The sequence below is a fragment of the Girardinichthys multiradiatus genome, chromosome 8 (genome assembly GCF_021462225.1).
Source record: "Girardinichthys multiradiatus isolate DD_20200921_A chromosome 8, DD_fGirMul_XY1, whole genome shotgun sequence".
NCBI classification, from domain to species: Eukaryota; Metazoa; Chordata; class Actinopteri; order Cyprinodontiformes; family Goodeidae; genus Girardinichthys; species Girardinichthys multiradiatus.
This window is the reverse complement of record NC_061801.1, coordinates 6,220,354-6,232,763: the sequence shown is the minus strand read 5'-3', so window position 1 is coordinate 6,232,763 and position 12,410 is coordinate 6,220,354. Positions and strand designations below refer to the sequence as shown.

The 12,410-nt window shown below is 39.4% G+C and overlaps 1 protein-coding gene across 2 annotated transcripts in view; it reads right to left on the bottom strand.

Moving 5' to 3' along the window:
• LOC124873001 (unconventional myosin-XVIIIb-like) overlaps window positions 1-12,410 on the bottom strand; it is an 82,810-nt gene that overhangs the window by 26,031 nt on the left and 44,369 nt on the right. For both annotated transcript variants that reach the window (XM_047373458.1, XM_047373460.1), the window contains exons 31-33: window positions 10,889-11,089; window positions 10,698-10,808; window positions 8,619-8,723 (exon numbers count right to left, since the gene is read on the bottom strand). In XM_047373458.1, the coding sequence (XP_047229414.1) occupies window positions 8,619-8,723; window positions 10,698-10,808; window positions 10,889-11,089 (417 nt within the window). The remainder of the gene's footprint in view (window positions 1-8,618; window positions 8,724-10,697; window positions 10,809-10,888; window positions 11,090-12,410) is intronic.

Sequence of the window (12,410 nt, the reverse complement as noted above, 5' to 3'; positions counted from 1 at the left end):
TCCTTCCATTTCAATATGATTGCTTGCACAGTGCTCCTTGGGGTGTTTAAAGCTTGGGAAATCTTTTTGTATCCAAATCCGGCTTTAAATTTCTCCACAACAGTATCTCAGACCTGCCTGGTGTGTTCCTTGGTCTTCATGATGCTCTGGGCGCTTTGAACAGAACCCTGAGACTATCACAGAGCAGGTGCATTTATACGGAGACTTGATTACACACAGGTGGATTTTATTTGTCATCATCAGTCATTTGGGACAACATTGGATCATTCAGAGATCCTCACTGAACTTCTGGGGTAAGTTTGCTGTACTGAAAGTAAAGGGGCCGAATAATATTGCACACCCCACTTTTCAGTTTTTTATTTGTTAAAACGTTTGACACATCCAATAAATTTCATTCCACTTCACGATTGTGTCCCACTTGTTGTTGATTCTTCACAAAAAATTAGAATTTTATATCTTTATGTTTGAAGCCTGAAATGTGGCAAGAGGTTGAAAAGTTCAAGGGGGCCAAATACATTCGCAAGGCACTGTACAGGTCCTTCTCAAAATATTAGCATATTGTGATAAAGTTCATTATTTTCCATAATGTCATGATGAAAATTTACCCTTCATATATTTTAGATTCATTGCACACTAACTGAAATATTTCAGGTCTTTTATTGTCTTAATACGGATGATTTTGGCATACAGCTCATGAAAACCCAAAATTCCTATCTCACAAAATTAGCATATCATTAAAAGGGTCTCTAAACGAGCTATGAACCTAATCATCTGAATCAACGAGTTAACTCTAAACACCTGCAAAAGATTCCTGAGGCCTTTAAAACTCCAAGCCTGGTTCATCACTCAAAACCCCTTTCATGGGTAAGACTGCCGACCTGACTGCTGTCCAGAAGGCCACTATTGACACCCTCAAGCAAGAGGGTAAGACACAGAAAGAAATTTCTGAACGAATAGGCTGTTCCCAGAGTGCTGTATCAAGGCACCTCAGTGGGAAGTCTTTGGGAATGAAAAAGTGTGGCAGAAAACGCTGCACAACGAGAAGAGGTGACCGGACCCTGAGGAAGATTGTGGAGAAGGGCCGATTCCAGACCTTGGGGGACCTGCAGAAGCAGTGGACTGAGTCTGGAGTAGAAACATCCAGAGCCACCGTGCACAGGCGTGTGCAGGAAATGGGCTACAGGTGCCGCATTCCCCAGGTCAAGCCACTTTTGAACCAGAAACAGCGGCAGAAGCGCCTGACCTGGGCTACAGAGAAGCAGCACTGGACTGTTGCTCAGTGGTCCAAAGTACTTTTTTCAGATGAAAGCAAATTCTGCATGTCATTTGGAAATCAAGGTGCTAGAGTCTGGAGGAAGACTGGGGAGAAGGAAATGCCAAAATGCCAGAAGTCCAGTGTCAAGTACCCACAGTCAGTGATGGTCTGTGGTGCCATGTCAGCTGCTGGTGTTGGTCCACTGTGTTTTATCAAGGGCAGGGTCAATGCAGCTAGCTATCAGGAGATTTTGGAGCACTTCATGCTTCCATCTGCTGAAAAGCTTTATGGAGATGAAGATTTCATTTTTCAGCACAACCTGGCACCTGCTCACAGTGCCAAAACCACTGGTAAATGGTTTACTGACCATGGTATCACTGTGCTCAATTGGCCTGCCAAGTCTCCTGACCTGAACCCCATAGAGAATCTGTGGGATATTGTGAAGAGAACGTTGAGAGACTCAAGACACAACACTGGATGAGCTAAAGGCCACTATCGAAGCATCCTGGGCCTCCATAAGACCTCAGCAGTGCCACAGGCTGATTGCCTCCATGCCACGCCGCATTGAAGCAGTCATTTCTGCCAAAGGATTCCCGACCAAGTATTGAGTGCATAACTGTACATGATTATTTGAAGGTTGACGTTTTTTGTATTAAAAACACTTTTCTTTTATTGGTCGGATGAAATATGCTAATTTTGTGAGATAGGAATTTTGGGTTTTCATGAGCTGTATGCCAAAATCATCCGTATTAAGACAATAAAAGACCTGAAATATTTCAGTTAGTGTGCAATGAATCTAAAATATATGAAGGTTAAATTTTCATCATGACATTATGGAAAATAATGAACTTTATCACAATATGCTAATATTTTGAGAAGGACCTGTATATATATATATATATATATATATATATATATATTTATTTATTTTCATGACTATGAATATTGTAGCTTCACACTGAAGGCATCAAACTATGAATTAACACATGTGGAATTATATACTGAACAAAAAAGTGTGAAACAACTGAAAATATCTCTTATATTCTAGGTTCTTCAAAGTAGCCACCTTTTGCTTTGATTACTGCTCCGCACACTCTTGGCATTCTGTTGATGAGCTTCAAGAGGTAGTCACCTGAAATGGTTTTCCAACAGCCTTGTAGGAGTTCCCAGAGATGCTTAGCACTTGTTGGCCCTTTTGCCTTCACTGTGCAGTCCAGCTCACCCCAAACCATCCCAATTGGGTTCAGGTTCGGTGACTGTGGAGACCAGGTCATCTGGCGCAGCACCCCATCGCTCTCCTTCTTGGTCAAATAGCCCTTACACAGCCTGGAGGTGTGTTTGGGGTCATTGTCCTGTTGAAAAATAAATGATGGTCCAACTAAACGCAAACCGGATGGAATACCATGCCGCTGCAAGATGCTGTGGTAGCCATGCTGGTTCAGTATGCCTTCAATTTTGAATAAATCCCCTACAGTGTCACCAGCAAAGCACCCCCACACCATCACACCTCCTCCTCCATGCTTCACGGTGGGAACCAGGTATGTAGAGTCCATCCGTTCACCTCTTCTGTGCCACACAAAGACACGGTGGTTGGAACCAAAGATCTCAAACTTGGACTCATCAGACCAAAGCACAGATTTCCACTGGTCTAATGTCCATTCCTTGTGTTCTTTAGCCCAAACAAGTCTCTTCTGCTTGTTGCCTGTCCTCAGCAGTGGTTTCCTAGCAGCTATTTTACCATGAAGGCCTGATTCACACAGTCTCCTCCTAACAGTTGTTCTAGAGATGTGTCTGCTGCTAGAACTCTGTGTGGCATTGACCTGTTCTCTAATCTGAGCTGCTGTTAACCTGCGATTTCTGAGGCTGGTGACTCGGATGAACTTATCGTCCGCAGCAGAGGTGAGTCTCGGTCTTCCTTTCCTGGGGCGGTCCTCATGTGAGCCAGTTTTTTTGTAGCGCTTGATGGTTTTTGCGACTGCACTTGGGGACACTTTCAAAGTTTTCCCAATTGTTCGGACTGACTGATCTTCATTTCTTAATTATGGCCACTCGTTTTTCTTTACTTAGCTGCTTTTGTCTTGCCATAATACAAATTCTAACAGTCTATTCAGTAGGACTATCAGCTGTGTACTGTATCCACCTCCTGCACAACACAACTGATGGTCCCAACCCCATTTATAAGGCTTGAAATCCCACTTATTAAACCTGACAGGGCACACTTGTGAAGTGAAAACCATTTCAGGTGACTACCTCTAGAAGCTCATCAACAGAATGCCAAGAGTGTGCGGAGCAGTAATCAAAGCAAAAGGTGGCTACTTTGAAGAACCTAGAATATAAGACATATTTTCAGTTGTTTCACACCTTTTTGTTCAGTATATAATTCCACATGTGTTAATTCATAGTTTTGATGCCTTCAGCGTGAAGCTACAATATTCATAGTCATGAAAATAAAGCAAACTCTTTGAATGAGAAGGTGTGTCCAAACTTTTGGTCTCTACTGATATATATATATATATATGTACATATCTTGGAATATATTTTTCCTCATCAGAGACTGAGTGTGTAAAATAATGGTAGAATGCCTATGTGAAGGGCAACCAGTATTTTGTAACAGTGACTTTGGGCTGTCCCTTACTAAATAAATCTGGATGAATGAACATCGAATAGTATGCCAAACAGTTAAACTTGTTTTTACATCATCTGCAATTGGTTATCCAGCTACATATCATCTCAAATCACATTGAAAGCAGACCAGATGTTTGAAGCGAAGGGTGGCAGGTACAAACACTGCCTAATGCAATCCTTTGTAAAGCATGAAAATGGATACAATTAAAAATAATGAGCAATCAGATCTTAAAATCTTCAAGCATCTGTTTGATGAATTGTTTCCTACATGACTGAACTGCTGTGCAACAAACATCTTGGTACCCAATACCACAGAACTCATAAAATAATCTGTTGTCCCAACAGCTCAAGGATGTAATCTATTGTTTTCTTATAAAAAAAAAAATCTTCTAAGAAATCTTGCTTGTCTTCTCCGGCAGCAACATTTGAGTATTTATTAAAACTAGATGACTGCAGATTACTTGTTCCTGAACAGCTGACAGCTTGCCCACACACCAGGTCCTGGTATAACTATAGCCTTGATGTGAATAAGTGTTAAATTAGCTCGCTCCTCTGGGCTGCATTTTCTTTGTTTCATGGTGCCTGGGTTGTAGCATCGAAACACCCAGCCACCATGAGAGCATTAACCTGTTATAAGAGTGAACTATGACAGAAATATGGCAGGAAATGGACTGCTGACAGACTGTGGGACTTTGGCTGTAACATTTGGCATCTGAAGAATTTAATTAACCTCCAAAGTTTAATTAACTTTCAATCATTGAGTCAAACATGAAATACTCTTAATGCCAACGTTTTTTTTTAAAAGACTTTGGTATATTAAACAGCTTTCTATAGAAGTCCATCTGAACATTTTTTGCGGTGGCAAACTCTCGGTCATTTACTTGGTATTCAGTCCTATAATCTTAAATGACTGTGGAAATGTGGTTGTATTACTATGGCAGCCATCTTTATACGTTTCATTAAATCTAGTCCAAACCAAATTTCATTATCTTTAATGCAGATTGACAATTCACCACTATACCTTTTATTAAATCCATTTAGACTGCCTGTCTAATAAGCTTATTGCTTCTTCTCTTTAGCAGTTAATATTACATATTCAGAGGAAGAGCTCATTTCATTTGTGCAATTGTTACTGTTCACTCAAACCCCTGGATTGTGTGTTCCTTCCATAGATCTTTAACAAGTAAAAGAAAAAACAAAAAGAAACTGAATATATCATTTATTACACCAATTTTGCATCTTTGCAATTTGTGCATTCTTATTTAATGATTTGCACAAAATGTAAATTAGCAAATAGTTTCAAGTATGCATTTATTGTCTTCATAACATTTAGTTTAGACTCCTACACCTTTAATTCTGTATATGTTGCTGTGGATTTTCTGTTTTATGGTTTGTTAGCATGGAATAGCTTTTTTTTTGACACCTGAATATCTCCCTTGGTCTACCTATGAGTTTGTTTCCTTTACAACTTTGCCAATTTGTTTGCACTTGCATCAAAAGTTAGACACGGCTGACTGGGAACAATCAGCATGTTTTTCTGCTACAGTCTGGTGAATGACCGTCTCCAATAACTTGAACATTTCTTCCTATTTTCTCAACAGACAGGTCTTTATAGCCGTGCCTAATATATCAGCTTATTATAGTCTGCAAGGACTCTCTTTGACCTGCAGACCCATTTGAACATCTATATTTGTTAAGGTGCTGGAAAGAGGATTGTATTGCGTCACATTGATTATAAAATAGAACTGCAACAATTACAGCAAATTACAATTAATATTTAGTTATATATATTAAAAAGTTTGAATGATAAGCTGTTCTCTAAATTAACTTCTTCCAAGAGTGTACAGTGTATCAGTTGCAGCACAAAATTAACCAGTACCTTCTTATGATGCATTTCATTTACAAGGGAGGTATAAACTCTGAGCTGGGATTGACCTTACTCTGACCTTTACTGTGTTCTAGTTCAGCCAGAAAACTAGTAGGATCTGCTGTTCTTAGGTTAAACATAATTAGTGACAAGAGCCACTAACAGTTTTTCAGCATTTAATGCATTGAAACATAAAAAGAACATGTTGACAAACACAAGAAATTAACGGTGCTGTGTGAGCAACTGATTGAATGGGTTGCTGGGGGGGGTCCAGAGGGCTGGTCCCAGAGTCCACGAGTGGTGCACACCAAACAGGAACAGTAGCGAGGTAGAGTCTGAAAGCATGTCTGTTTTTTCCAGCATATGCACGTACAAATAAAAACACATAGTGAATCATTATTGCTTAAGTTTTAATCTTGGATAGACCTGTAAAAACAGCTAAAAAAGTCACACTAATGAGGCCAAATAACTAACCTAACCCAAAATAAATCAAATTGGTCATTTGTAAACACCCAAAATGCTGTTAAGAGTAATTTAATATACACTGACATGCAGCCTTTACTTTGTTAAGCCTTGACTTGATGTTGAGAGACAGCTTCATGCTGAAGGGGGGAAATACAAAAAGATATCCATAAAGCTAAAACCAGACCAGCAACAACCAGCATGGTGCAGTTATAAAATCCTGTATGTTTGTTTCAATTTTCAACACTTTATTATGAGACTTGGGCTGCTAGACATTCAGAAGAATGGTTGTGGCCATGCTTTTTCTTTTCTTCTTCAGACTTTAACATCAAAATAATTAAGTGAAATTAATGAAATGGTCTAATTTGTCTGTTTGTTTGTATATCTCCTATCTTTGTCTCTTCATTAAACCTGACAAACATCGCTCAACAGCTGGACAAAGCTTTGAAATCACAGATTCTCCGAGTACAAACGTAGGCAATGCTTTATGCAGTCAAGCATGGATGCTGATTGAAAGAAAACGCAAGCGTATTTCAGCAAGTATCGCACCGAAAGGCCCCTCTCTCCAGACATTTTCTTTAAAGAAACATTGGGCCAGAAGCCGGGTAATGTTTTCTGGAGCGCTATAGGCCCTGTCCCAATGCATATACTACACCCTACTCCCCTCTATGAAGTGTGTACTAGCGTAGGTTACATGCAAAATTTGAGAATTGGGACAGTAGGGGTTATATCATTGACTTGCACCTCTGCGCTGTAACTGCGACATCAAAAATGGTGGGACCTGTTGCTGATTTTGCGGTCTTGCTGCTAAAAAATTATTTAAAACTGCAACAAGCAATTGTTTTGAGGAGAAGAAAGTATAGGAATCGAAGGAGGCTTTTACACCCGACTTTTGACGCGGCAGAACTGTTTGTCTATAAGGTAATTTTAAATGTTATGGGCAACTGACTGCCCAGAATCACCCTGGAGATGGTGGCGTCTTACAATGTTGAGCCTGGAAAACCAGTAAAAAAATATATATCCTCGGCTTGCTGTCTAAAGTTTACACAGTTCTTATTATTCTGATTTGGTGTTTGATTACATTGATGGTTGTGATTGGTTTTGGCTCCAACGTAACATGCAGCAATGAATTGTGGGTAATATATGAGGTCGCAAAGGGGGCAGTGCCAAAGACCACTCAGGAGAATTGGGACACATTACGCAATCAAACCCATCAACGGGAACGCGCAATTCAGGGACACAAGGGTGGAAGTGCGAGTATTGGGACAGGGCCATAATGTTAAGCATACGCTGTTGTGACACCGCGTACGCAGTCATAAAAATTGAGCTTTGCGTGGACATGTCCAGCTGATGTCCACTTTGAGTCTGTGGAGAGAAGTATGCAAGACTGTATTTTACCCTTCAGTGTAGGAGGAGCAGGGAAAGGCAAGGCAGGGGCTTGTGCTTGAGAGTTGATTTGAGGGGACCAGGCATTTGTTTGAAGGGGCATTGCCCCCTCTTGTCCCTGCACAAAGCCAGCCTCATAACAGACTGCTTAATATACAGCTCAAGAGTGCCAAGGTTCACAGGAAGAGTACCACCAGTAGAGTTGGGCTGAACACAATAACTTTAATCTTATAATTAATCAATAAATAAATAAAAAATTTAAGCCATCTAGGCCTTCATTTTAGAAAGACATTTTAACAGAGATTGGACAGATCCAGAACTATTAACAGCTTTTAAGGGCAGATAAATCTGGTTATCATCAGCAAAACAACAAAAAGAAAGAGCAAGTTTCCTCAGAACAGATCCCGAAGGAAGAAGGTACAATGAAAGCAGAAGCGGCCCAAGAATCAGGCCCAGCAGGACCCCACAGGCAGGAGGTGCTGAAGTGGAAAAAAATGACCAACATTACCACAAAAGCATCTGTCACTCAAGGGGACCCACTCTAATGCTGCTCCTGTAATCCAAACCCAGTGGTCAAACTGCAATATAAGGATACTGTGGTCAAGAGTAGCAAAAGCTGCTGTTAGGTCCAGCAGTACAAGGATCATAAACTGACCAGCATCATTTGATAAAAAAATATCGTTACAGACCTTAATGATATACAAATGAAACATTACTTTCAAAATTAATTCCATGTATCAGTTATAATATGACTGATGTCGCTTGAAACTCTAAGATTCAACACTCTAAAACAACAGGGCTGAATTGACAAAAAAGCCCCTAGTGGCAAAATAAAGCAACACTAAGATTACCCTCTTAAAAATGCATTATTCTTTGCTTGCCTTTCAGGGCTTCAATGGAACCCTTTTACGACAAAAAACGTCTGCAAGAGTGTGAGGTTTCACATATAGACATGGTATCTGTGTTATATTGAATCTGATAGGCTTGTGGGGTATCTGTATATGTGTTTGGGAGGGGGCTTACCTGCTCGCACAAAGTTGCAATGAGTCCCTCCAAGTCATGCTTCTCATGAATCACCATCTGCTTCTCCTCATACTCCTGCTCCAACTGCATCTCTAGCTGCTTCAGCTGTACATATCCACACACAAACATACATTATGAATATGGATGACCTTCCCACATGGAAGTTACATATTGATTAAAAAAAAGCATTGTCTTTGGGTCTTTGGAGAAGTGTATATAAAAACAACCTAATATCTCCTAGGCCTTTAGATTAATCATCCAAATTCAATTAATGACCTTTCTTTATGTACCCTGATGTTTTCAGCAGTTTTAGATGTAGGAGTGGATGGCATCACATAACATATTTGGATAAAGAAAGGAAATCTACAAAAAACTGAGCTTTAATGACTTTCTTCCAGCTGCATTGCTGTTTTTTGACTAAAAGCTTAATAGAATATACAGGTCCTTCTCAAAATATTAGCATATTGAGATAAAGTTCATTATTTTCCATAATGTCATGATGAAAATTTAACATTCATATATTTTAGATTCATTGCACACTAACTGAAATATTTCAGGTCTTTTATTGTCTTAATACGGATGATTGTGGCATACAGCTCATGAAAACCCAAAATTCCTGTCTCACAAAATTAGCATGAAAACCCATGCCACGTCGCATTGAAGCAGTCATTTCTGCCAAAGGATTCCCGACCAAGTATTGAGTGCATAACTGTACATGATTATTTGAAGGTTGACGTTTTTTGTATTAAAAACAATTTTCTTTTATTGGTCGGATGAAATATGCTAATTTTGTGAGATAGGAATTTTGGGTTTTCATGAGCTGTATGCCAAAATCATCCGTATTAAGACAATAAAAGACCTGAAATATTTCAGTTAGTGTGCAAAGAATCTAAAATATATGAATGTTAAATTTTCATCATGACATTATGGAAAATAATGAACTTTATCGCAATATGCTAATATTTTGAAAAGGACCTGTAAATGAAAAATTATAAAGAACTCCAAGACAGTCTTTAACGTTTTATAGTAGGAGCTGAAAAACAGAAGTAAACTTAAAACTGAATAAAAAGGCAGGCCAAACTGCTGAGGTGATCACAGATCTGTATAAAATCCAGCACCTACACATGCAGACTGCTTCTGTAAACATTTGTTAAATAAAAGCTTGCTCTCAGGAGCTCAATGAAATCAAGTGTGGTAGATAGTAGGATGCCTTTGTGCAATAAATCCTTTCATGAAATATCCTAGTGGGCAAATGCAGAGGCACTCAGTGTGCAGAAGACACCAACTTCCTGCAGAGTCAATAGTTACAGAGGCACATACTTCATCAGATAAGCTTAAAACATTGTGTAGAGACCTTTGTGGAATGGGTTTCCAAAGAAGAGCAAACTGTACATACCCAAGTACAATGTAAAGTGTTGGATGCAGTGGTGTAAAGCGTACCACAACTGGACTCTAGAGCAGTGGAGACATGTTCTCTAGAGTGATCAAGTGATCTGATAGACTCTGGGTCTGGCAGATTAACAGAAGAACTGTACTTGCCGCCTAAAATGTGCCAAGTGATTATGGTGTGGTGCTGTTTTTCAGGGTTTGGTGTCATCCAAGCTGTGGATGTAGAGTCTAACTAATGGAAACAGTCTGGGTCACCTCACAGTTTACTGCAGATATTTCCTTTGAATATGAATAAAAAACTTGTAAACAAATGAATGGATACTGATGATGGACGGACAAAACAAAAGAGTTTTCAAGGCTTCTGACAACATACAGGTGGCTAATAAACATTGTTAGCCTTTTAAAAGTGTGAATAATTCAGAATATTGTTGGGTTCTGATAAAGAATTAGAAGTAGTGTGGGATGAAATCATCTATTCTAACATGATATAATACCATATGCAACTATCGCAAGCAATTTCCAATAAGTAAATAAGTACTTTTTGGAAGAAGTGATTGTCATGAGTATACATAAGAACCAATACAAAATAAAAAAGACTCTGGTTATGTTTTTTTTATTGAATCCGGAGGAGACATTTGAGTCAACGTCTGTTTAACAGTTAAATATGCACCACCTATATGTTACACCCACCCGTCTTTGAGAGGACTTGTGGACATCTTCCAACTCTTCGTCTTTGTCTTCCAACTCCTTCTGATGCATCTGCTTCATCCTCTCCATCTCTATCTCAAACCGCATGTGGATCTGTTAGATAAAAGATGCAGATGAGGTGAGATAGTGAGCAGAAAGGTGTGTGTTATCCTTTCAGTGTGCACTCTGAGCACCTGCTGCTGCTGCTGAATTTGAGCAGAGAGTTTGGTCATTTCTTCAGCTCTATCGCTTGCTTGGCTCTCAAGGAGGCGAATCTGTTTCTTCATGTCAGGGACTGAGTCTGAGGCAAGATCAACCGGCAGGCTGAGGTCTCTGATCTGAGCGCACAACTCCTCCTTCTGCTTCTGCAGACGACTCACCTCTGACTGGCTGTCCTGTAAATACAGGAAAAAACACACACACAGAAATTTGGAGGCTGGTGGTGCTCCAACTACAGAAATGCAGTACAAACAAGATTTTGGTATAAAGTAAACTCTTTAAGCAGGGCTGGGCGATATGGGTAAAAATCTTTTTCTATCGCAATTTTTCGCGATAATTATCCCAGTATAATTTCAAATTAAAATTTAGCTTCATCTGCCTTAACAAATTAGAATAAGTAATAAAACATTAATAATAACAGATTTATTTAACATTTTGATAAACTAAACACTGAAATATCTTGAGAATTCTGGACTAATGATTTGGATTTTTCAACTAGTAACACATTAACGTACAAATCTCTCTAGCAGTTCTGCTTAAACGTGCAAATGCAGTCAAATTCAAACTACTGTTTGTAATCTCTTCTCCATCTTCTGAAAATGTTTTATTCAGACCCCACTTACTTCCGGTTGGCCTATGTAAAGTGTCTGTATTAATACACTTTAAGTAAATTAATTCTCAGTAAACTGATATACAGGTCCTTCTCAAAATATTAGCATATTGTGATAAAGTTCATTATTTTCCATAATGTCATGATGAAAATTTAACATTCATATATTTTAGATGCATTGCACACTAACTGAAATATTTCAGGTCTTTTATTGTCTTAATACGGATGATTTTGGCATACAGCTCATGAAAACCCAAAATTCCTATCTCACAAAATTAGCATATTTCATCCGACCAATAAAAGAAAATTGTTTTTAATACAAAAAACGTCAACCTTCAAATAATCATGTACAGTTATGCACTCAATACTTGGTCGGGAATCCTTTTGCACCTGTGGCATTGCTGAGGTCTTATGGAGGCCCAGGATGCTTCGATAACGGCCTTTAGCTCATCCAGAGTGTTGGGTCTTGAGTCTCTCAACGTTCTCTTCACAATATCCCACAGATTCTCAATGGGGTTCAGGTCAGGAGAGTTGGTAGGCCAATTGAGCATAGTGATACCATGGTCAGTAAACCATTTACCAGTGGTTTTGGCACTGTGAGCAGGTGCCAGGTCGTGCTGAAAAATGAAATCTTCATCTCCATAAAGCTTTTCAGCAGATGGAAGCATGAAGTGCTCCAAAATCTCCTGATAGCTAGCTGCATTGACCCTGCCCTTGATAAAACACAGTGGACCAACACCAGCAGCTGACACGGCACCCCAGACCATCACTGACTGTGGGTACTTGACACTGGACTTCTGGCATTTTGGCATTTCCTTCTCCCCAGTCTTCCTCCAGACTCTGGCACCTTGATTTCCGAATGACATGCAGAATTTGCTTTCATCTGA